At 41.9% G+C, this 26,249-nt stretch overlaps 1 protein-coding gene across 2 annotated transcripts; it reads left to right on the top strand.

Annotated features, from left to right (window-relative positions):
- The first annotated feature begins 9,692 nt into the window (after nt 1-9,692).
- Nucleotides 9,693-26,067, top strand: API5 (apoptosis inhibitor 5). Of its 2 annotated transcripts, none has more exons than XM_064452311.1 (14): nt 9,693-9,904; nt 13,406-13,567; nt 14,530-14,623; nt 15,648-15,713; nt 16,067-16,218; nt 17,580-17,786; nt 18,312-18,416; nt 19,107-19,196; nt 19,788-19,969; nt 20,178-20,271; nt 20,784-20,840; nt 21,764-21,840; nt 22,180-22,316; nt 22,583-23,041. In XM_064452311.1, exons 1-14 carry the CDS (start codon nt 9,833-9,835, stop codon nt 22,702-22,704), a joined length of 1,617 nt encoding a protein of 538 aa, XP_064308381.1. In that variant the 5' UTR covers nt 9,693-9,832; the 3' UTR covers nt 22,705-23,041. The 2 variants fall into 2 exon arrangements, with proteins under 2 accessions (XP_064308381.1, XP_064308382.1); XM_064452312.1 differs by lacking the exon at nt 22,583-23,041 and adding an exon at nt 23,898-26,067 and having other exon boundaries at nt 9,695-9,904.
- Nucleotides 26,068-26,249: the final 182 nt, after the last annotated feature.

Genomic DNA, 26,249 nt, shown 5'->3' with positions numbered 1-26,249 from the left:
CAGCTCTCCCCCGCCCCATTCCCATTCCCACTGAATAGACGCTAATTGAAAATTATGTTTTCAATGTGAAGCCTTTTTCTAATTTGGACTTGTTTAGAAGTATTTAGGGATCCTATGGTTTGTTGTATTTCAAAGTGATTTGCGTGAACTCCCTGGGGAAGCCAACAAAGGGCACTGTCAACATTTTACTGGCAGACAGCAAGGGTTTCTACTCAGCCCAGAGTACTCATGCACTCCAAGGAGCACAGATTCTTGGGGTAGAGGAGACAGCTGCATAGGTCCAACGCAAAACATCTAGGAAAATGCCATATTATCTGTCCCTCTCCAGGGGTTTTTGCAGTCCTTTAGCAATCCTAACTTCCCTGGTAGGCACGGGAGAACTCTACTGAGTATTTACATAATTAGAAAATATTTTAAATGGAAAAGGTAGAATTGCCCATGTAGTATAGTTAGACGTGCTCACAGAGATGCTTTCCGGGTATTAAGTCACATGTACACAGCACATTGCGTATTCTAAAATCTTTTCGTGGAATTCTGTACACTTCTGCACATTTATGACAAATGAGTGTACAAAGTATAAAACATTTTGCATATACTCAACAAAATACGTAATCATCCACCTAGGCGTGCATTACACACGTGCCTATATATTTGGCACGTGCATGATGCCAGACAGTTTGTATATGCACATATGTGTGCCTTACGTTACACATGAGTGTCTTTGCAGATCATACAAGGCACAGGAACAGCCTGCACCTTACAACATGCACCTGCAGGATCTGCACAGAGCCAGCTGTGCCAATAAAGTTCAGATTGCTTATATGCCTGTGTGGTTTACTACATCTTCCAATCTGTACATAGGTGATACCCACCTGTACATTCATTTAATTAATACAGTATGGCATTGAGGAGAAAAACATCAAGGAGTACAGACTTCTTCAGATGATTTATTAAATAGAAAGCCCCGTTCCTATTTTTATGGATTTTCAGATTAGTGTAAGACCTGGTCTACATGCAAAAGTTTAGCAGGCACAGCGAGGTTAAAAACAGAACAAAGTACCCCATTAATTGACATCCCCATGACAACAAAAGCCTTAGAGCTGTGCCAGAAAAAACGTCTTTGGCAGTCTAATTTTTCTAGTTCAAGAAATGGGAGAAGGAAAAAGAATATTTTGCTTCTTTTTTAGGGTAATTTGAGGTAGAAATTACCATCAAACTTTCTCCAACGTAATAAAGGCCTGAATCTACTTAGGATGATTTTTCTCATTAGAGCAGCTCAGAGTAATCTTTAATTCAAATCTAGTGAAGTTCCGAGCAGAAAGAATCAGCTACTCAGAGATCCTGTTTCAAACTATGATGTGGGGCACAGTAAGTGCTGCAGACTGTGGTTTCCATAGCCATGTTTACACAGCCTGCTGCAGCCCACAGTATTTCATCCAGGTGGCAGAGAACTTTAATTGTTAAGTGCTATTTTGAATGTATATTCCAAGCATTCCAGGTATTCCACCCCCACTGCTGGGATCTTTCTGAAGTATTTCTGGAGAATATTGCCAAAATCAGCTAAAAACAAACCTCAGATCCTCACAATTCTTCTCTCTTTTGTCACCGTCTAGCTCCTTCTGCATAGCCAGTGTCATTTTCACACTCTTATCAGCCAGCAGGGACAAAAACAGTGCTCCATGCCATTGCAAATGCCACTGCAAATACACAAAAGCCGTGGAGAAGTTTTCACAGCTTGCTGCCATGTGGCTTTGGCACTGCCGATCTGCCACTGTGCTGCTGAGCAGCTCTCACACAGTTTTGGAAGCTGTGGCAACAGCTGTCCCACCAGCAGCAGCCTCAGGAGCACTGGAAGGCCCAGGAAGTCACGCTGCTCAGTGTGGGAGCTGGGTCAGCGTCCATGGCTGAAACGCTGGTTCTGAATTTATCAAGCAAGACACAAGTGGTGGGAAAAGTCCTGGGTCAACCATGAGCACCTACTGAATTTCTGGGTAAGACAAACTGAATTTTGGCATGCCTGTGCAGGGTTCAGCTCAGAGTCACTGCTGCCTGCCCAAGCACCAGAGTTCCTGCAGGTAAGCATGCCATCCTTGTTTGCCCCAGCTCAGTGTAACGCAGACAGATGGGGCTTCTGTGCTGGAGGTGGGCAGTGGCATTGAAAAGGTAGTATTGGCAGATGTTACAAGGTTGGCCAATGTTCAGAATTTGTTGAGGGCTTTGTACACACATGGTTGGGAGTCTGAAAAAAGAAATGTTGGATGTCTATTCTCTCTCCTGCAGAAGGTGTCAGAGGCTGTTCGTAGAACTGGGTACAACTGCCTAGGGCTGCAATACCTGGATGAGCACAATGGCAGACTTACTAATATGAATGCAGATGGTCTAGAAACAGTTCTGACTCTGATAATGCCAGGGACTTACAAACTCGTATTCAGCCAAACTGCTGCTTTGTTCCTATCGCCGTAACAGACATTAATGTTGTTGGTATTCTCCTTGTAATTCTGGAGAGACTGCTCATCCTTTATGTGTGATTAAATCTCTTACTTGATAACATGCATGCTAGAAAGAAGTTGTTTATTTGTAGCTAAAGGATAGCATTAGAAAGCATGCAGTTGTCAAGAGGGGAAATGTTGCTGCCTCACTGCAAGTGGAAATGCCGTGGAGTGCTACCTGCTGTTGTTCGAAGCGCCGAGTTCTGCCCAATGCTTGTGAGAACACGGTGGAAGTACTTTGTGAGTGCTGGGAGGTAGCAGGGCACAATTCCTTCTCCAAAGTGACAGTTGCTTGGGACAGGTACTCAAGGGTACCTTATGTTCCTGCTTTTGGTCATTTTATACTTAGGTTTGATTAAACTTGTGGATGTGTTGCTTTCTTTGTGTAACGTTCCATAAATATCGCTATGAATTCTGAGGTTTAACAAGATATTGAAAGCGAATACTTCATGGATGGTAGCACAAATATTTCCATGTTGTTATTTGAAATATTTCACAAAACATTAGATGAGTGTTTTGTATGGTCGGATTTGTATGATTCCAGAGTTATATTTTATTCAAGTTGTGGAATTACTTCATCAGAATGGCAGGGAATATTTCATTAAATATGCCATGAATATTCATATTAAATTGCATTTGAAATCTCATGTCTAGCCACACTCCAATGTTTGGAAAACACATTTTGTGGAACTTTCCTTTTGAAAGTTTCAAAAAAATATTACTACCACTTTTCAATCACACTCATGTTTAATTCAAAACATTTTCAAAAACAGTAACTTTGTTTTTTAATGATTGTGTAGAAGTGAAAGGGTTTTTCGACAAGTATGAAAAGCAAACCCAGCATTCCTTTAGTGACATACAGGCTAGAATGACAGGACAGAAAATCCCATAGTGAATCACAGTAGTTAATGTTACTGACATATAATCACATGAATAGCAACAATTAAAAGAAACACAAGTACAGAAAGGGGTTCCCTCTCTGGTGCTCATAAGGGAGTGCTTCAGCACTACAAGCACACTACTGACTCACCTCTAGCTATTGTACCTGGATGACCAAGACCTCTTCCTTGTCAGCGTGACAGACAGTCCTAGAGCTGCTGGATTTCATTCCTCTTCCAGGGGGTTTCCTAGAAACTGCTGCAATTTCCACATCCTTGCTCTTCAACCTCCCCTTGCCCATTTCATTACAACTTTCTAAACATCCTCCTCCCAGTCTGCCTTCCCAAGGGCCTCTGAACCTCCTCCTTGCCAGGAGTGTAGAAACTGGCTGAAAGTAAACAGTGGGTGCAGCTGGGCTACTGCACCCACTGTCGAGGGAGGTGATTCTGCCCTTCTGCTCTGCTCTGGTGAGACCCCATCTGCAGTGCTGCATCCAGCTCTAGGGCGCTCAACACAAGAAGGACATGGACCTGTTGGAGCGGGTCCAGAGGAGGGCCACAAAAATGATCCAAGGGCTGGAGCACCTCTCCTACTAGGAGACGCTGAGAGAGTTGGGGTTGTTCAGCCTGGAGAAGAGAGGGCTGCTGGGAGACCTTATTGCGGCCTTTTAGTACTTAAAGGGGGACTATAGGAAGGATGGGGACAATCTCTTTAGCAAGGCCTGTTGTGACAGGACAAGGGGGAATGCTTTTAAACTAAAGGAGGTAGATTTAGACTGGATATAATGAAAAGACTTTTTACAATGAGGGTGGTGAAGTGCTGGAACAGGTAGCCCAGAGAGGTGGTGGAGGCCCCATCCCTGGAAACATTCAAGGTCAGGTTGGACAGGGCTCTGAGCAACCTGATCTAGCTGAAGATGTCCCTGGTCATTGCAGTGGGGTTGTACTAAATGACCTTCAAAGGTCCATTCCAACCCAAACCATTCTATGATTCTACTGCTGTCCTGCTCCAGCACACTGACCCTGAACTGGCAGCATGGATATGCAAGTGTTTGGAGTCAGAGCTCAGACATGAAACCTGCCCTGAGTGAGCCCAGAGAAGCAGTAGGCTCATGTTTAAATGTCCCAGGAGATAGAAGGGATCATGGCACGGCAAGTCAATGATGACCAGCAGAGAGGCACAAAGCATCCAAATTTCAGCCTGTAGAAAATTAACACCCCAATCATTTTATAGCTTTCCAAAAGGAGGATGAAGTACTTCTTATCTGTCCCATTAATTTGCCCTAATCAGTGTTGTATACATGTGGAACTTTTCAACAGAAGTAGAATAAACTCAGTATAAACCAGTCACCTGTCCCCCTTCCATAGGTGCTCTTTGAGCTGAACAATCTGTAGAAGCTACATCCACTTTTAAGTCTTCTTGCCAAATATTATATTCCACAGTCACATTTTTCTACCCTTTGAGATGTTTCCTCTCTATTCTCCTGTGAATGTTCTCCTCTCTCCGACGCTCCTGTGTGAATGTTCCACACAAACGAGAATTAAATTTACTCTGGCAAGGGCTGAGTTTTCAATCTTTACACAGCCTTGCCTCTGTGGTAGGGCACACAGCATTCTGCGCTCCAAATAATAGTGCCAATTAACTACAGCTAACATGTGAGGCACAAATGCTTTGTCAGGGCTATGGTAGCTTCTGAGCTATGGAGCAGAGTTGCTATTGCTAACGGGTTCACAAATCATTTAAAAGGCTGTTCTAAAATTTCTACACACTGTAGCAGGGTAAACTAAGACTGGTACAACCAGACTGCTATTACACATACAAAAGCAGCAACCTGGGAAAACTGTGTGTGTCTGTGTAACACCACGACTTTCTTTCACTAACCTAATTTTCTGGCTGAATTTGGAGATGTCACTTGGTACAGCCTAAGTGTCACGTTTTTTCAGACAGCAATGCAGCACGGTTCTCAGTGCTGCGTGGAAATCATTAAACAAAGGCTCAGCAGGGTCGTGGCCCTGGGAGCAGGATGCCCGAGAGCACGACCCCCGGGAGCAGCATCCCGGGGAGCGGGACCCCTTGAAGCAAGGCCCCTCGGTGAGGGACCGGCTCCGCTGCCCGGGGCGGGAAGCCGGCAGGCACGGCGCGAGCCCGCGGGATCTGCGAGGGCAGAGCGCCGCCTGCTGGCCCGGAGCGGCGGCGGAGCCCTGCTGCTCGCCCGCGCGCGCGCGCGCAGGGGCTGCCGTTCCGCGGGAAAAATAGAAGCGGGCAGCCTTGCCCGGGAGAAACCCTGCAAGGAAATCGGGTTACACTAGAAGGAATCTGGGGGAAATCGGAGCACGGCTGAAAGCAGCAGCCGGATGCTTATAGCCATGCGAGAGACAGTTAATGCGTGCCAATAAATGGCTTTACGTCTCTGAACATTTTTATGCATTCACTGTGTGTCCCCGTGATACCTGAATCATAGAATCATAGAATCATCAAATGTTTTGGGTTGGAAGGGACCTTTAGAGGTCATCTAGGCCACCCACCCTGCACTGAGCAGGGACTTCTTAAACTAGATCAGGTTGCTCAGAGCCCTGTTCAACCTGACCTTGAATGTTTCCAGGGATGGGGCCTCCACCACTATTCTGGGCAACCTGTTCCACTGCTTCACCACCCTTATTGTAAAAAAATTTTTCCACTGAACACCTTTTTTTGAAAAACACTAGGATATTTTTAAGGTGGATGTGGGATAATTGATATATCCCTTCATTGGTAAAACTAAGTTCTGTTAGTGAACAGTTCTACGGAGTGAGAAACAGAAAATTGGAAGATATCAGGATCAATTGCTCATCCAGCATAAACTAACAAACTGACTCAGTTTCAGGCATTTTATCATCCACTGGGTATCTGGCCCACAGAAACCTTCCAGGTTTGGTACCTGAGGGTTCGTGTGATCAAACCACTGTTCCAGTACGAAATTTTCATTGAGCGTGTCTCCTGTTGTGGTCATAACAGAAGTATATTATTGTCCTTGTCTATGACTTTGTCTGAAGTCTGTCATCCCCCAAAGACCAGGGCAGTTGTGGGACAAGAAGAGTAACTTTTTTCCTCTGAGGAAAAAAGGAAATTTCATTGATTGCACGAGTAAATTACTTTTCCTTTGGAGAACCTGCTGAAAATTGAGTGGAGGTCTGCAATGATTCCAGTGTACATGGATTAGTGGGCAGAGTGCAGGAATGGAAATCAAATGTATAAGCATAGAATCATAGAATAGAATCATAGAACCATTAAGGTTAGAAAAGACCTCTAGGATCATCAAGTCCAACTGTCAGCACAACACCCCCATGCCTCCCAAACCATGTCCTGAAGTGCCACGTCTACATGTTTTTTGAACACCTCCAGGGATGGTGACTCCACCACCTCTCTGGGCAGCCTGTCCCAATGCCTGACCACTCTTTCAGTAAAGACATTTTTCCCAATATCCAATCTAAACCTCCCCTGACACAGCTTGAGGCCATTTCCTCTTGTTATATCGCTTGTTACTTGTGAGAAGGGCCCAACACCCACCTCACTACAACCTCCTTTCAGAGAGTTGTAGAGAGCAATAAGGTCTCCCCTGAGCCGCCTCTTCTCCAGACTAAACAACCCCAGTTCCCTCAGCCGCTCCTCATAAGACTTGTTCTTCAGAGCAGCTTCACTTCCCCAGCTTCCTTGCCCTTCTCTGTACACACTCCAGCACCTCAATGTCCTTCTTGTAGTGAGGGGCCCAAAACTGAACATAATACTCAAGGTGCGGCCTCACCAGGGCTGAGTACCGGGGCACCATCACTTCCCTGCTCCTGCTGGCCACACTGTTGCTGTTACAAGCCAGGATGCTGTTGGCCTTCTTGGCCACAGGGTTGCCCTAGGGATATCTCCACGTTCATTGGCATAAGGAGACTGAGAAGAAAGAAGAGGGGCAAGTCCTAACTGATGGCCAGATAAATCATATTTCATGAAACTAGTGGGCTTGCACTGCAGAGTCTGAAAAAGCTATGTGTCATTCTCAAATGTGCTTTTCAAGCTTTTGAGTTTCTAAAGATACATTTCCAAAAACATCCCAACTTTAACATAGCAAGAGATCGCCGACTAACTTCGAAAAATTATTTCAAACAATAGCTCCTAAATTTGTAATACCATCAACTCTTCATTCATGTTCCTCCCATATTAATGATAAAGACTAGTGCTGAATAATTTTAAACAGGTTGATTATAAAAATATTTAATATATTTTCATTTTTCATATATAAGAGAAAACTAGAAAGAAAAAAAGAATTATGTAAAGCAACAAGAAAGTAAGCATGGGAAAAAAAAGACAAAAAATGGAAGATTAAAGGTTGGAAATAGAATGAACCTGAGAGAAAACATTTTCTTGCTGTGGCTCTGAATACCATTTTCCATTTTGCGTTTTCTCTGGTAGAAAGATGATGAGCACAGCTGAATGTATCATTCCCAGAGAAGGTAAGGAAGCATAATTCGAAGGCATATAACATATGCTATGATACAACATATACAAATGTGATTAAAATAATGTGTGTATCTGTAGATATGAAAAATATATAATGTTATTATAGTATCTTGTAAATGCTTACATCCCACCTGACCTGTTAGTCTCCCTGTAGTGCAGCCAAAGTCCAACACTTGAGTTCACCGTCCTTTCCCATCACTCTCTGGTACGTCAAGCACCTGTTCTGCTCTGCCACGGAGCACCAGTCTTTCCCCGAAGGCACACAACCCCTCTCACACCCATTTTCATTCATGCCTACTTCGCTCTTTTTCTCTGCTTTTTTCTCCACAGCTCTCATACATACAGTAATGTAGAAATGCTACATATTTATCTGATTATCAATGTTTGCTGTAGAATGTAATCACAGTTTAATACCATGCTATTGAGGAAACAAGCAAGAAAAGGAGATAATGAAGCACCTCCATCTATGCAAACATTTCAGTGGAGTTAAAAAGCAATTAAATGGGAGCTTTGTCTTCCCTCCTTTCCGGCCAAGTTGTAAAAGCTTACCATGGCAGTGTTGATAAAGGTGATTATAAAGAGTTTTAAAGTCTGCATTCAGGTGTGATGCTGCCTGGAAGATGCTGGAGGACAAGAGATTGACATCTTTTAATATCCGCCAGGCTGCCTGAGGAAGCGTTCCCTTCCTAGAAAATGAAAGGTTCAGGTAGGCTAGTCATGCATGTAGCTCTTTTGATGCATTACAAATATTTTTTATGTCATGTTATATTTTGTTTGCACTACTAAGATTAACCAGCATATTCTTTTCAGGAGATTACTTTGGGTCAATGGGTCACAAGCACACCAAGGGTTAGACACAGTTAGTGCTCTCCTGGATCTGGCAGCAGCCATAAGTTTCACACCTTTAGACCTCATCAGAGCATGCAAGAACCACATGAATCCACCTGCAGACAGGTAAAGGCACTGGGCCTCAATTCAAAGAGGGGGAGAAAGGTGACTGCTGCGGTCACTGCTGCCACTTGCTGAAACACTGTGAGAATGGGGGAACAAGGAAAGTGCCTGTGAAATCAGCAGCGTGCTAAAGCATCTTGAGATGAGGGGAAGACACAGCTACAGACTTTTAACTTTTGCCACATTTTATATTTAGGTCATTTGAGCCTACTGCATGCGTGCTGCCTCCATTGATGTTAGTTGCAGATACTTCGGTTTCTATGTGCTGGAATTAGGGGGTGCTTTCCTCTTCAGGAAAAGATGAAAGTCACCAAATCACAGGAAAACAATCTCTCTTGCACCAGTAGCTCAGTGTACGACCGGCATTTCCCATACATCTTTTGTAGTATTTGTATATGAGAGACAAAAAGGGGTACAGAAGCAAGGAACTGGGGGAAGAGAGCAGGGAAAGGAGGAGGCGGAGTCGTCCAATGGAAAAATAAGCAAGGCTGCAAAAGGTACAGGACACGGCACATCCCTGAGCAAACACACACATCCTGTACTGCTCCTGACAGCAGGAAAGGCTGCTGGGTGCCGTGCCTCAAGATTGAGGGCCAGGTGAATTAAAACCACCTAAATTTTGTAATATATTTATCACCAGGCAGCTGTGAGAGTGCATTATGTTTTGCACCCCGATGACAAGAACAAAGAGATGAGGCCCCACGCAGGACCCGGCGCACGCCTGTTTATATCCAATAGCCATTTGATATGTCACCTAAGCTCCTTTGGCATATGGCACACTACGGCGGGAGCGTGGGTGGGGCGTGGGGGTGCCCATACCCACACTCCTTCTCCCCTCCGCCCGGCCGCTCCACCGCTAGCGGGCGCTGCGCAGGCGGCGGCGCACGGCCGCTCTGGGACTTTGGCCTCGTTGGTGCTGACGGCGGCGGCCCGAGCGGCAGCGGCGGCCCGAGCGGTGGCAGCGGCGGCGGCGTTGGCGTTAGCGGCGGCCTCGGTTGCAGCGGCGACTCCTGCCCGTTCCCCGCCGCATGATGCCCACCGTGGAGGAGCTCTACCGCAACTATGGCATCCTGGCGGACGCCACCGAGACGGCGGGCCAGGTGCGGCGTGGCTGCGGCCTGCAAGGCCTCACTTAGGCCACGGGCTCGAGTAGTGCGGGCGTCGCCGTCGCCGCCGCGGGGTGCTCCGGGCGGGGCGGGCTGTGATGCGATGCCTTCGAGGGGGCTGCTTGCCCCGCCGGACAGCCGCCGAGCGCGCAGGTTCTCTCACGGCCCGGCCCGGTGGGGAGGGGGGGGGCGGGTAGCGCTGAGCTTCGCGCCCGCGGTTCTGCGGCGGCGGATCGCGTCGCTTTAGCAGCAGCATCCTCCTACTCCCGCCCCGCGGCAGCTCGCCTCTGAAATGTGGCGTCGAGCATTAACTCGCTACCAGCTACAGCCGGGAGGTGTTCCGCGTGGGGGCGGGGAGCGCCGCCCGCGGGCAGGCACCGGCGGCCGTCCGGGCCCCATCCGGCCCCGATCCAGCGCACTGGCAGTCCCGGAGACCTCCCGCAGGCTCTCCAGCTGAAAGGCTTGCTGGGGGAAGGTGAAATCTGTTACGGTTTGATAACCGCCTATAGCTTCCCCCCCCCCCCCCCCCCCCCGCCCCCTTAAGACAAGAATGGAAGGACGATCCTCGCAGCTAAAGGAGATTTTTATCTGTAAAATCCTGGCAAGATCTGCCGTTTGTTTATACCATTACTGAATTATTCGGAAAAAGAGACTGACTTACCATACTAAAATACCTAGCATATTACCAACACAGAATATTATGGTTAGTTAAAACTAGTTTTTGAGCTGCATTAGGCTCTTGTTTTACTGAATGGCTACCTGAAAAAGCAGCAGACACTTTTTTTTTTTTCTAGCCATTATGTGCATAAGTAGGGAAGTAACTTTGCACATACCCAGCACTGGATTTTCAACTAAATACTGTTATGCAAGATCTGCTGTGCAAGATCATTTGGGAAGTTATTTAAAAGAACAAGCAATATGGTGGTTGTCTGAGTGGTGTTTTGGTTGTTTCCTTCTATTTCAAGTCTGTTCACTTTGCTTGTGTAATTATGCCCTAGTGAAGCAAAGCATCGTTGCAGACAGTCCAACAAAAACATCATTTTGGAGCCAACCAAAAAATGCAACTAAAACGTTGGGAACCATGGGAGGAGATGCAGAACAAAACAGATGCCATTGCTGTGCTGTTCTACAAATAGCTAGTCCATTGTCATTTTGACTGTTATGGGTAACTTTGTGAGGTAGGAATGGCCAGCTTGGGTAAAGTCCAGCAGTTAAGAAATGCAGCCTGTGGCACAGATGAGTCACAGGTACTTAAGAACCTCCAAGGGCAGGTAGAGAATGATGATTCCTGATAACTGCCTGTGGGCTTCCGGAGCCAGAGACAGTGCCTTTGTAATTTGCATATCTTGCTGGATTGTTCTTCAGTGAACTTTCCTGATGCTTTTTTTAACTTATTATATTTTTGGTGTACATACCTTCGGTGGTAAAATGTTCCATTTCTTCATTAACCTTTGCAAAGGAGTTCTCTCCTATGAACTTGTCATTTCATAATCTTATTTGACATCTCTAGTTTTGGCACTCTGACAAGCCATGAGTAATTGCTCCTGATTCATCAGTTTTATCCCACTTATTACTTTATTATCTCTTAACAACCTTGTGAAGATGAACTCTCACTACAAAAAGTCATAGTCACCCTGTCTCAAAAAGGAAGTTTCAAACACGAGGAGAGCATGGGGACAACCAGAAGTGTGACATTAAGAGGAGTAATTTAAAAGACCAGAACTATCGAGCTGTAAAAGAGTGTTTCAATTGAGAAAGGGGCTCAGGTATGATGTGTCCACCTCATGAGTGGAATGAAGGTGAGAAGATGAAAAAAAACTGTTAGCAGTTTTAAAATAAAGGGGATGATGAACTTTTCTCCATAACACATTGTGAAACTTGTCACAGAACATCATAGGGTATGAATAGGTTCAGGAACTAACGTAGAGAAATTAATGGATGGTTGGTTAATTAACAGTTATTAAAAATAAAGGTCTGGACACTATCTCTGGCTTAGGGCATTCCTTTGTTACAGACTGGGGGGAAATGGGCAAAACTGAAGGATCACACAGCTCCAGCTGCCTGCTTTTTTCCTGAGCATTCAGTGCTGCTGGGAACAGGGTAAAACAAACTCCTGCCTGAATTGGATTTTGCCTAAATGATAGGAGTCATTAGCATACAGTAATACAGATTTGTGGAACACAAGCTACTCTGTTTCATTGCTGTATGAATGTTTTTTTAATATGCTTTAAGTTTAAGTAATGTGTTCCATGAAAAAGTTCTTGAAGTGCAGTCTGAGAACCTGAGACCATAATTGCCTGTGTTTCATTATTAGTTTGTGCTGGCTCGTTCCTGTCTTTGCTGGTGAGTGCACTGTATTGGCACAGCTGCAGGGCAAATCGAGTGGGGATGATCAGGTGAAAAGCAACAGGTTTTTTTCCTTGGTTATTTTTCTTCCAGCTCAGTGTCCCAATCCACTCCAGAATCTGGCAACACGGAGAGCCATCAGCAACAGAGTGTGTTTAAGGAGCGTGGGTACTCAATGTTAAAATACCACTTACTTTAGCAGTATTAAATGAATGCAGCGTACTGCTTTGTAAATTCGTATCTATTTGCTGTGGGTGAACTTTTATGTGGAGTAGGGGTGATGATATGTGTGACTCCGGGAAATTTAGTGTAAATAAAGCAGAGTGCCTTGTGCTGTTAATGTTGCTGTTCAAAGTAGGGTAAGTTGTCTAACGCATTCTTTTTGCAACCGTGAGGAAAATTAAGGATAGAAGGTTCTGATTTCTCCTAGCGTCCTAGTAATGCTGAGTTTTATTTCTCAAACCCATAGCTAGCCACAACAAAGACTTCCGTTTATTCTGAAGTTTGACTCCTGCAGGCACAAAGGCAGAAGCGCCTGTATGATTCTAGTTGGAGCAGCTAGAGAATATTCTACTCTGTTGCTGAAGTGTTTATTTCTATATTTCAACTGGAGATTTGTTTTTTAATCTAGTCTCTATAACAGACATTTTAAGAACTATGTTTTATCTCAGATTAAGTTAACTGCTTGGGTAGATGCCAAAGATGCTTTAGCGCAATATGCATCAAAAATCCTTCATGATCCATTCCAGTGGCACAGTTGTTGGGAGAGGTAATCTCTACTTGAGAGACAACAGACGGGCAGAAAGGCGGCAGAAACTCCTTGAAAAACTGCCGAAGTTCACTGAGGGTGATCATGTAATTCCCTGAGGCTGCACAAGTGGGGTGCAAGAGCCTTAGGGCTGGCAGTTTGGACAGTAAGCACTTGAACAGAGGAACCAGAGCAACAGTAAAAACCAGTCAACAGAGGCGAATTTTACTAAAATGGCACGGTTATATTGGTTCAAGAGATAAATTTATTTGTTTGTCTGAGGCTTGTATAATTTAGTTCACTTCAATAGCTGAAGTGAATGGGAGAGAAAAAAATCCTTTTCCTGTCCTGAGAATACCCCAAGATTTTTCTGTTTATGTATTCTGTCTTTGCCCTTTCAGCATAAGGATGCATACCAGGTGATCTTGGATGGTGTGAAAGGAGGTCCCAAGGAGAAGAGACTTGCAGCCCAGTTTATTCCCAAGTTCTTCAAGCATTTTCCTGAGCTAGCTGACTCGGCTATCAATGCCCAGTTGGACCTCTGTGAGGATGAAGATGTTTCTGTAAGGATAAGAATCTTCTAGCAAGTTGATATGTTGAATTTATATTTTGTTTAATTTATATTTTGTTATTTTGTTATATTTTGTTATTTTTCTTGCCTTTTTTTTATGTCTTTTGGGAAGGGAGGGTTGGTCTTTGGGAAACTTAAGAATACTTAGTTATATTCCTACAGTGGAATAATCTGTTGTGTGATGGTCTGGGAAGATACATCAGTCTTCATTTGTCTTTTTCACTCCCATCATTGGTCAGAGGAATACCTCTGTAGAAAGAAACTTAGATACAGTTTATTTGAATATCTATTACATTTTTTCCTTTCAAAAAGTGCTTTGTGGTATAAATCCTGCTGGGAGGCAAGAAAATTTTGTTCACGACGTAGAAACATGGGGCTGTGATTCTGAATGTATTATTCTTGCAGAAGTCTTGAGGTGCTTCATGCTCCTTCTGCAGTGTTGATAGAAGCTGCACCTTTGAAGCATCTTTGGTTATCAGATCTTAAATGATTTGGGCAGATCATTCAAGGGTTTTTGTCTGCGCTGGGAACAAAACCCAAGGTTTAGCTCTGCCATATGCACAACTGAATCTGTCCTTCCTGTTAGCAAATAAGACTACATAATAACACAGATTCCAGCCCTTTATTTTGTTGATCAAATGAATGATTTTGTGAACGGAGGTGCTGTTTGAATTTGGTTCTTCTCCAGTGCTGCTAAGAAAAAAATATTTTTTTCTTCATAAATACATCATAATAGTTTCATGGCAAATATGACGTTTTGGTGGCCATTAAAGTCTGAAACTTGAACATTCCTTTTTGAATATGATAGGTATGTTAAAATAATGTGTGGTCATTTTCTCAAATTTGGCTCATTTTTCTGGCAAACTTTGGTAGTTAAATAGCCTGACTCTTTTTTTTTGTAATTAATTTAATTTTTTAAATTTTTTGTTTCCACAATACTGACATTTTTGACAGATCCGGCGACAAGCAATCAAGGAATTGCCTCAGTTTGCCACTGGAGATAATCTTCCTCGGGTAGCAGACATACTCACCCAGCTTCTGCAGTCAGGTAGGAGGCATTGGTAGTTTCCTGGCTGATCTCCTTTTGGTGCACCTAAAAATGTATACAGTTTTGTTCTGTAAAACGTTTTTGTTGATTCATAATTCATTACAAAGCAGTCTGTCCCAGTGCCATTCATGTCTTGCTTCTGCTCTTCCCCCCCCCCCTTTATATTTGCTGTATGGTTATGCTGCTGCTTCTGCTGAAGGTTGCTAATTATCCTAATCTAAACTGAAATTCTTTCCGTTATATTGAACAAATTTTTTTTCATTCAAGTTCTCTGAAAGCATCTGTAGAAAAAGGGGAAAAAAAAAACCCAAAACAAAAAAAACCCTGCCCCCTTCCAGTATGGACTGCAGCAGATTGCCTTCTGAAAAAGTTATTTGATTTCTAAATGAGGTAGTCAGGAACTTTAAAAATTCTGAAGGCATTTTCTTCCAGACAATGCCTTTTTGGTACAAAGCACTTAGAATTTAATATACAATATGTATTTTTTAAAAATCTGAATAAGTTACAGAGAGCTAAATATTAGATGGTCAAATTTGTATTAAAAATGCATGATTAAGTCTCTAGGCTTCTCAGAAGAGACTCTTTTTTTCTTTTTTGAGACGTAAATGTTTCTCCATTTACTTCAGGAGGTAAATTGTTTCTCCCACCTAGAAATGCTATAGACTACTTAAGAGTTTAGAAAGAAATAACTTTATTTTACCTTAATTTAGTAAAGGTCAGCTTGTTTATTCAACTGTTCCTTAAAATGACTAGATATATTGATGACTAATTCTTCCTCAAGTTTGCAGTCCGATCAAGTTTGTAATGTTAAAGTTTTGGCAGGGAGGCTGAAGTGGCAAATAGCTTTTTGTTTTCCTTCTAGCTTTCTACTTCTGAGTAGTAGCCATTAAAAATACCAGTTATGTTGTTTACAGTTAAATGCTGAGGGTAGAATACTACTTGTGTGATATTAGAAATCTTTGGTTTTCTGCTCTTATGTTTGCATTTCAAGGATATGCATATCAGGTTTTTTTTCTCTCTTCAGATGATTCTGCAGAATTCAACTTGGTGAACAATGCTTTGCTCAGTATATTTAAGATGGATGCTAAAGGTAAAGGACACATTTTTCTATAAATGTCTTTCACTAATACTTCCCAGTCTCTAGTAGGATAACAGGACTCAATTTTGTATCTTCTTACTAAGTTGCAAAAGTTAGGGGCACACACTCGTCGTTTGGTTTTAGAAACAATACTGAACTTTTCAATAATTTTGAATCTGAATTATACAGACCAGTAAAAGAATGTGGATTCTTATGTCAAGCTATGTGAAAATTGTAGTTTTTCTTAAAAGTTAGTATAGCAGTTGTTGTAAAACGTTTCATGGGGTCTTAGAGAAGGAAACTTCTGCATAGAAGGTTCAGCTCTTCTAAAATAATGTACGTTACCTGATTTATTCTCCCTTCAGGGACTTTGGGAGGCTTATTCAGTCAAATTCTGCAGGGAGAGGATATTGTGAGAGAGCGAGCCATCAAGTTCCTCTCTACAAAACTGAAAACCCTGCCTGAGGAGGTAATGACAAAGGAGGTAGAAGAGTTCATATTGGCTGAATCAAAGAAGGTGAGTGTCGTATTTCAGTACAAACTTAAGTATTATTAAACCATCCCTCATCACTGGTGTTGCTTTGGAGATCTGTTTAAACTACATGTAGAGTTAAGCATTGTACAAATGTGGTCTTCTAGTTATCCTATTCTGCGGCAATCCAAACTTCGCAGCATTTTTTGTGGGAATGTTAAAATAATGCTAGGCTCTTCTCATTTTGTAAGAGTGACTTTTATTAGAATCATAGAATCATTCATGTTGGAAGGGGACTTTGGGAGATCAATCACGTCAGTGATTCATGCTCAGCTGAGTTCAGATCAGATTTCTTGGTGCTTTGTCTAGCTGGGTTTTGGAAACCTCTAAGGCTGGAGGTTGGCCATGCTCTCTGGGGAACCAGCTCCAATGTTTAATTGTCCTCAACATTTTTTTTTTTCCTTTATCCAGTTGGGACCTCCCATTTCAGTTTTGTATCATTGTCTCATTCTCACCCTGCCCCACCTCAGTGAAGAACCTGGCTACTATTCTTCGTGACTTGCTCTTAACATATCAGAAGATCAGTGTTAGGTTGCATTACCCCCTTATGACTCTTTAGGCTGAAAAAGCGCAGTTTCCTTAGGTTCTGCTCACAGGTGATGTGCTCTAGACACTGATCACCTTGTTGGCTGGGCTTTCTAAAGCTTATCAACAACTTCCTCATACAGGAGGGCCTGACACTAGGTGCAGTATTGGAGATTTGGTCTCATGAGGGTATAGCAAAGGGCAATCCCCGATCCCTTTGCCTTCCCTCAGTCTACTGGCTGTGTTCTTGTCACAGCCCAGGACGCTGTTCATCACCCAGGGAATGATGCTGACACTTAGGTTTAGCCTGCTGTCCCCCAGAACCCTCAGGGTCTTCTCAGCAGAGCAGTTCCCCAGCCAGTCAGTCCCCAACTTGTGCTGATGCATGGAAATTAGTTCATCCCAGATGCAGGGCTTTGCATTTATTTGTCTTTGTTGAATTTCATGAGATTCCTGTGCATTCCCCAAGCTGAGAAAGATACAAAAGGTATTAAAACAATCAATAATGAGTAGATATTCATTTAATATTTATTCTGCCTGAAGGATATGATTTTGTTAGAGAAGAAGTCTGTTCTTTAAGGTTAGAGTTCAAGAGAAATTATGTTTCCTAGGCACAAGTTGATGGCAGTTACTTTAAGTTGGAGGTGCATCTAATTGTACTGCATGTTTTCATGTGTTCTTTAAACTTGTGTTTTCAATTAACTAGAAGCTAATTTTAAATGCTAAACATTTACATACTTCACCTTTTCAAATCAAGTAGGTTTGACTTGGAGGTTTGCAAATTACCACCATAGAAATATGTTTTCTGGTGTTCTGTTAAGGTGCTGGAAGATGTGACGGGCGAGGAATTTGTTCTGTTCATGAAAATATTGTCTGGATTAAAAAGCTTACAGACAGTAAGTGGGAGGCAACAACTGGTGGAGCTGGTAGCTGAACAAGCTGACCTGGAACAAACGTTCAATCCATCTGATCCAGATTGTGTGGACAGACTTCTACAGTGTACTCGCCAGGCAGTGCCACTCTTCTCAGTATGTATTTATTTCCTTTGTGGGAAGTTAATGGCTGTAGCTTCTCTTTGGTGTTCTCAATGATTATGTAAGAATGACAACATATCAGTACTTCTCCACCTTCAGCTTCAAATGTATTAAAATATTGGAAAACATCTTTAGAACCTCTGTATACAAAGTGCTTTTGTATTATTCTCTTGTCTTTGACATTTTTTTTCAAATTTAAGATGTTACAGTGAATTATTAGAAGATTCTTGCACTAGGCTCACACCTGTATGAGTTTGATTATTTCAAGTCTAGTGCCAGGCAATTGCAGCATTTAAAGGCCTATTCACAGGTTGTAGGCAATCTTCAGCCCCTGTTGCAGACAGCCTGTGAGTTTAAGCTACCTGGAAGGGTCACTGCGGTGTAGGAGTTAGAGGGAAGTTTAATAAAGGTATAGCTGTGTGGTAGGCGTTTATGAGGGTGGCAGAGTGATGAGGGAAGAATATTTAACTCCTTCAAACTTGAAGAGTAGCCTGAATAATGTGCGGTGTTTTTTTGCAGAAAAATGTTCATTCCACAAAATTTGTTACTTACTTCTGTGAGCATGTTCTGCCAAACCTCAGTTCTTTGACTACTCCAGTGGAAGGCCTTGATATCCAGTTAGAGGTAAGCCAAACCTAAAATGTTTTTCAAATTGTAAAAAATAAGCATCTTAGACAAAAATGGCTATTTTAAAAATTGCGAACTCCTTTTTTAAGTGGTTTTCAGTTCTTGGCTTGGAGGAAGACTATTTGCACTAGAAAACAAGATTTTGCTGTATTGGGGCATGACTGAGCGTTGCCTTTTAAAGCATGTGTCATTTGTTCTGAGCTTTTGCGGCAAGGCTAGAATAAGTAGATCAGTGTAATCATTTTTATATTACTGTCAGTTTTTTTTAAGCACATAGCATTTACTGAAATGATTGTTGCATGGCTTGTGCTAATTTAGCCTCGCAAGGGAGTGGCTTAATGTCTGTAATTTTGCATACGTTAATCAGTGCTGCGGCTTCAGTTAGATCTCTGTGAATCTCACTGTGAAGGTGAGTTGTGCTGCATATGTGGGAGATGAAGTTTCTTTTACTTGTTGACTAACAATGCTTGCTGGGATTAGACACGCAGGCCTGTGTTTCTGTTTGAGGACATGGAAAACAGACTAGACATGTTCCTCCTTGTATTCTTTCCTGATGTTTGGGACGGGTTTAATTGTAATAGCTGACCTCTGCTGTGCCAGCAGATGTGATAATCACTTTTAGGTTGAAAGTAAAGCCTTTGTACTTTCCAGTTAACACAAAAAAACCCAGCTTATCCTTATGTATAGGTGTTGAAGCTTCTTGCTGAAATGAGCTCATTTTGTGGCGATATGGAGAAACTTGAATCAAATTTAAAGAAGCTGTTTGATAAATTACTGGTAAGACTGCTTAAGTTTTTACTCATGTAAACACTTTTTTAAAAAAAGTTTTAATCAAAACAAGTTATTTTTTTCTATTAATCTATTTATCCTTTTTCTAAAGTGGCTATTGCGAAGATGGCTCTGTCCATGATATAAGGTCAAATATCATTTTGCAGTTCAAAGCCTTTGTATAGATATAGAGGTTTGTTACCTGCATAATGTTTTTAATCCAGTAAACTCATGTGGTTTTGTTCCTTTTAAATTTTATAGTCATTAGAGACTCGTGTTGATCTCATTAAAGGCTGTATCTGCACTGACAATTTTAAGTAAATTCAGCGCTGTTTCAGAAGCATTGATGCAGTACGTTGTTGCTTCATGTGGTCGGACTGCTGGTGTAATATTCCCTCTGAGTTGGAGTTGTCAAGTCACATAAGTGCAGGCAAATCACCTGCACCAAGACTACCTGCAGCTGTTCGTCCCATTAGTATAAGGATGGGGATACTTCTTAAATTGTTAGCATAAATAAACACTCCAGTTCAAACACATTTATGCAGGCCACCCGTTCTTTTGCTGTGTCTCATGCATTTGTTCTTCCTTTCTGTTCATTAGGAATATATGCCACTTCCCCCAGACGAAGCAGAGAATGGTGAAAATGCTGGCAGTGAAGAGCCCAAGCTGCAATTCAGTTATGTGGAGTGTTTGTTATATAGCTTCCATCAGCTGGGTCGTAAACTTCCAGACTTCCTCACAGCCAAGCTGAATGCAGAGAAATTGAAAGACTTCAAAATCAGGTAATCATTTAGAGGCAAGTGGTAGGGTTCTGTTACAAAGTGTGAATTTTTATTGTCTTAATGCTAAAGAAGCACAAATCAGGTCGATAGAAGACTTATTTTGAGCATTTTACCTAAAGGGAAAAAAAATGAAATTACAGCTTCCATTTGCTTATGCTTTTATTGGGATATGTATAGTTTATTAACAGATTGCTTTTAAATTTTTTAGGCTACAGTATTTTGCTCGAGGGTTGCAGGTGTATATTCGACAACTTCGTCTAGCACTTCAAGGAAAAACAGGAGAAGCCTTGAAAACAGAGGAGGTAAGTGTTGTTCAGGAATATCTGATTTTTCTAATTGAGCCTACCAAAATAACCATTGCCACACATTAATGGGCTGTAGTCTGTTGTAAGCATGCAGATAGATTAAGGGAATAATACTGCTAACATCTATTGCAACTGCATCTTACCTGATGCTGAGTTTTGCAAGCTAAGATGATATTCTAGTTTCTACTGTTAGCTGTTCTCTGCATCCACATGTATTAGCTTAACTGTGCTCTGCATTTTGTTTTGAAGGGGAAATTTTCATATATTGGTGGGGAAAAAACTAGTGGGGAGTACACTGGGACATTAAAAGCACCTAGTTAATGTAAAACTGCAAGAAGCCTAAAAGTCACTGCAATGAAAACTCAGAAGTGTACTCACCTTTTGCTATTACTATTGCTATAGCGATGCGTGAGGAAGAGCAGTCAGTTTAATGTTACAACTTCATCAAATGCAGTTGGCGTAACTTAAAGCTACTAGAATAGATGTTCAATCATGTTTCTTTTTTACAGAACAAGATTAAAGTGGTTGCCTTGAAAATTACCAATAACATTAATGTTTTAATCAAGGTAAGTCCTCACATTATGAAGGAGTAGGTTCACGCAGTAGAGTAACCTATGCAGGAGAAAGGAATAGATGTGAACTGAGTTGCATTGTGTTACTAAGTTAGTTGGTATTAGCCAGTTCAGGGTTGCTGCCTGCTTTACTGTTTCTGAAGAGACGTGCTGTTATGCAAGCTGCTTAGACTTTGCTGCTGCTGCTGTTGGGATAGGGTATCAAGGGCCTTTTGTGAAGCACTAGTTGCCTGCAGGAGCAGAATACCTTGCTTTAGGGGTCTCTGGATTCTCGCTGAGCCTTTTCCTTATCATTTCCCTTTCCTGCAGTGGCAGGCAGGGGTGAGGAATAGTTTGAAGAGGTGCAAGAAGATGTAAAGGAGGGAGGAGGCAAAGCAAGCTGCTATACAGGACCTTTTTCTCCAGAGAGTCTAGGAGAGATGGGCTGCAGAAAGAGACTTCCATCCAGAGCCCTTTAAACCATTCCGATTTCTTCTGACCACCTTTTTCCCTCTTCTTTCACTTCCCATCCCTCAACTTCAGTCACCACAATAAACCAAAAACAGTCCCACAGTATTGAGAAGGCTGCCATTTACCATCATAGGGGCATCAGATGCCTCCCTGCAGGAGCCATTGTAGTTCATTGTAAGACACTTGATGTTCGCAGGGAGAGGGAGAAAGCATTATTATGTCAGTATAAGACACTATTCTGTTAATGTAAATCTCATTTGAATTTCTTACTAAAGTGTATGGGCTAAGGCAGCCACATAAGGCAGTTAGCTACTGCCGCCTTCCTCCTCTGCCATGGGACTTCAAAAAGTATTTAAAATTGTTGGAAAGTAACTGTTACTCTGGAGTCTCAGTAGGTAGCTAAAATTTTGAAGTGCAATCGACATGAATTTAACTGTAGAATAAACTGTCCAATTTTGCCTCCATAGGATCTCTTCCACATTCCTCCTTCTTACAAAAGTACGGTTACACTGTCCTGGAAACCAGTACAGAAGACAGATGCCAGGTAAGAACTTTTCATAAAAAAAAGAAAATCATGTTCATTTTTAACATTTACAAAATAAAGGTCCCAAGCTGTGTATATATAACACAGCACAAAAGCTGAAAGTGTCACTATCAAAAATAACAGCCATCCTGGAAGAAATTAAGGTTTGTGGAGTCTTGCTTTAGGAATATAATAGACTGAATCAACAGGAGACTAGCTTACTTCCTCTTTCGAAGTATTATTCAGGGCATCTTCACTAGCTGCTGCTAGCTTCCAGTGGTTAATCTTTGAGGCTGAACTGCTATTCCTGTACTTGTCACCACAGGGGTCTAATGTTCTGGTTTTGTTTTTTTCTGTCAGTCAAAAAAGAGCAAGTGAAGATACAACCTCAAGCTCACCCCCAAAGAAAGCTTCAGCAGGACCAAAAAGGGATGCCAGACAAATATATAATCCTCCCAGTGGAAAATACAGCAGTAACCTGGGTAGTTTTTCATACGGTAAGTTAGACAGCTTGGAAAAACTTCGTCAGTGACAGTTGTGCCTTGGGGTGGGGGGAAAACACAAATTAAGCGAATTTATCATATTCTCAGAAGACCATATTATACTGTCACCAATTTTTTGGTCTCTTTCTAGCTGCTGATCTATTATTCTGTTTGAATGTTAGCAGCCTATAAACTGTATGTCATTTGCAAGTTAGCTTTAGTAGTGTCTTAATATGTAGAGCTAGTAATGGAACTACTGTGTTCTCTATTATGACACACAGCACCCCAAATTTCCCATTGGACAGACCAGTTTCTGCAAGCGGTAGAGCTGGGCCACCTCCTGTCATATGACTGGGCCTGTGCTGAGCTCCTGTTACAGCCACTGCTGACATTGCAGACCTGATCCAGAACTGCTGGGAATTGCCAGGTTCACTGTGCATACACACAGCTATGTCCTCATGCTCCCAGTGAGAGTGATTCTGATTCTCTGCAAGTCATATTTCTGGGTAAAACTTGAGAGCAGCTGCAGACTGGAGGAATAGGCCCAACAATGGCAGCAACCCATTCTTGTTGTCTTCCCTGTAGGCCCATCGGTCCTACCTCTGTCAAGTAAATAGCCTCTCATGAAAAATTACCACCCATGCCCATAGGCTGAAAACTGATATACATAAAACAAAGAGAAAAGATAAAATCTGCAAATCTCTTACTGCAGACTTCAGGTGATGCACCCGTGTCTTTTAAGATAAGCTTGTAGTCTTGTTTTCAACCAAAAACGTTTTGTTGCTTGCTGCTCGCTCTTGTCAGTGAGGTTCTTAGGCCTCTGATCAGCTTTTGATTTGTGCACTCTTCAAAATAAGCACACAGTTCTCTTTGTAGCTTAATATGACCTGTATTTTAAGACTGTATGGGAAGAGAAAACATGGAAGGGGAATGAGAGTTTGATCTCTTTTCAAACAAATCCAAAGAAACTTTTAAATATTTTGTGGGGTTTTATTGCTGTGATCAGATTTGTTCTTAACAAAGGGAAAGGAAAAATTTTCTACAGCACACAAATAGTTTATGTGGTATCTGTCCATGTCTGAGATTTTTAATTGAATGTAGTTAAGACACCAGCCCAGCAAAAAAACCTTAAGTATGCTGGTGATAACTTAATATTAAGGATAGGAGAGGACAGATAGAATGACAAAGTTGTTGTTTTCTGTCATTTTATAAAATCACTAGGAGCAAGTCAGCCAAACACCTCAAGATGGACATGGTGTTATTGGGCAGAAAGATCAGCTAGATAGCCTCATGAAGTTCTTCACAGGCCACTTTTCAATTCTGTGGTAATGGACTGGCCCAAACACAGTTCTAAAATAATGGGACAGTTACGTATCGTTGTATTAGTATGCAGAAAGACACCATTTAGTTCAGAGAGGCTAGTTCTCCTTTTACAGTCAGTGGGGTCTGTTGTCTCTCAAAGGATAACTAGGAGATCTCATGGCAGGATTAGCCTCAGAGACTTTAGTCAGCCTTTGATTCCTCCAGCTATTGCTATTTAATTTTGATCTGCATACAGCATAAAACCTGTATGAAAAGTTTTGATGTTTATTTCAGAGCAAAGAGGTGGTTTCCGGGGTGGACGAGGAAGAGGCTGGGGAGGACGTGGCAATCGTAGCCGAGGAAGAATCTACTGAGTAGACCGCTAAATCTTCCATGCCCCTGAAGGGCTAAAGCAAAAGTGCTACTCAGCAAGTTTGCTTGGAGTATCGTTTCCTTCAAGGACTGCCTTCCACTAAGACTGACTTAAATGTTCTTTATACCTTTCTATGTATGATCTACTTTTCTAACGGACTACAACTTGTCCATAGTGAAACTACAACTGTATTTTTGGATGCTTACAGTCAGCAGTTTTGGGTTCTTATTTTTGAAGTGTCTTCAGGATTTATTCAAAATTGGAAAAGAGCATAGATGTTTTCTCAAAAGCTACATCTTGGCAGTTTGTATATTAACCTAAAAATCAGCTACTGCATAACTGAAACTATATAATTGAGTTTATGTATTAAGTAATGGACAGGAAAGGCATGACAACAGAGATAAATGTCAGATAAGCTTAGCAGCTGAAGTAATCCTTTCCTCATCTGTAACCATATTTTGCAATATGTGGAGAAGAGTACCATTGCTAAATTTGCTTTGATTTACTTTTTAAAATGGAATTGAATGAGATACATGCTGGTTTTTTAAAGTTTGCAGTACGGATGGAAGTTTATTTTGCTTGTAGCATGAAGCAGTCCTTTTACTTAGAGATGTGGAGAATGTGGTGTTTTTTGGTTTGCACATCTTACTCTTCTCCGTGCATTGTAATGCAAAAGTGATGTTTCGCCAAGTGCATTTTTAATGTTTAATATGAATATGTGCATATAGTTATGCCATGAAATTTCAGTAAATGAACAGGAAAAACAAAATAATAAATGACTAGGACTACTCCAGGAATGGGTAAAGACTGATGCAGTGATTAACCTTTATAGGCTGGAGCTGGACCGTGGCAGTACCTGGCTCTTTTCTGTGTTTTGCAGATTTCTGGATTAGTTGGCACTTGAGGGTTGGGGGTTTTTCTGTTTTGGGTTGTTTGTTTTGTTATTTTTTGGGGGTTGTTTTTTTTTTTTTACCAATACAGTTGCATTTAAAAAAATATAAATAAAATTGTATTTTGGGTAAAATTGAAAAATTCCAGCTATGTAGTTAAATTCAGGTGGAAAAGTTAACAATTCCGTGCTATTTTTTTGCATAGCAACTTGGGATTCTTATTTACTGGTGTACACCTGTAAAATACAATGTAAGAGCACAATGCTTTTTTTTTTTTTTTTTTTGTCACCACTCAAAATTTTTACTTCTCAGGTCATTCAGCATTGTAAAGGAATTAGCAGATAGCAAAGAAGTTGGGACAGAGGAAAAGAATTTTAATAAGTGTTCCAGGGCGTGTTGATGTAAAATAGCTTAGGCTTTAGAAGAATGATTATTTCTTATCCTCCATTTTTTGTCCAACCATTTGATATCCACAGACAAATGCCTGAAAGTGATGCTTCCCCACCTAGTTCCATTTGTATTTGCTTGTGAATCTCACTCAGGTGTCTTCATTAACGCTCTTTGATGCTTACCACTACAATCAGAAGGCCAAAATATCAAAACTATGTCAAAGTTAGAGACATTTGTGACGCTAAATTAGAAGTCGATTTTGCTTAACTCTGGAGCAGTAGGCAGCAAGCTGTGGATGTTCCAGGACCCGTGAGCTGACTTTGTATTTCTGATTATGTGCCAGCTTCTAAACTCAGATTTGTCACGAAAACCAATAAACTTGGCAAAGAGCTTTTCAGGATAAATTTGTGAGATCAAAATGTCACTCTGAAAATACACACGGGGTGGGTAATAAGCTTCCATTGGGGGGGGGGGGGAAATAGACATTTTGCACTGGCGGCTGTAATTTGTGTTTTGAGGGGACTTAAAAGTGTAATCTGAAAGCCTAAACATAGCTTGTAGTTAGACTAATAACTTGGTACTAGCAGCTTATTTCCTTACTGAGTTTTGAGTGAGTTTTATTTCCAGGACTCCTGTTTTGCAGAGGTGATGTGCAAAGTTCTTGTGGCCTCAGAAGTAGTTATACTCCCCCCCTGCCCCCGTTTCATATTTAATTTTAAAGCAGTGAGTTCTTGTGGAGACACCTGTTTACCATCTTGTTGAATTGTACATGTTCCCTTACATTTTTGAAATAAATTCATTTTGTAATTTTGTTTGGCTCATTGTTTCACAGTTACTCTCCTGATACTGTAGGTCAGCAAATCTAGGAACCCTCTAAAACTCAATTTGTAGTTTTAGAAAGCAGCCGTTCTTTATTGCGGCACTGGGCACACAGGGAATCGCTCTACCTAGTGTGTGCACCAAGTTGCTCTACTACAGGGGTTATATCCAGTC

Source organism: Phalacrocorax carbo, chromosome 5 (genome assembly GCF_963921805.1).
Source record: "Phalacrocorax carbo chromosome 5, bPhaCar2.1, whole genome shotgun sequence".
NCBI lineage: Eukaryota > Metazoa > Chordata > Aves > Suliformes > Phalacrocoracidae > Phalacrocorax > Phalacrocorax carbo.
This window is presented reverse-complemented; position numbering and strand designations above follow the sequence as displayed.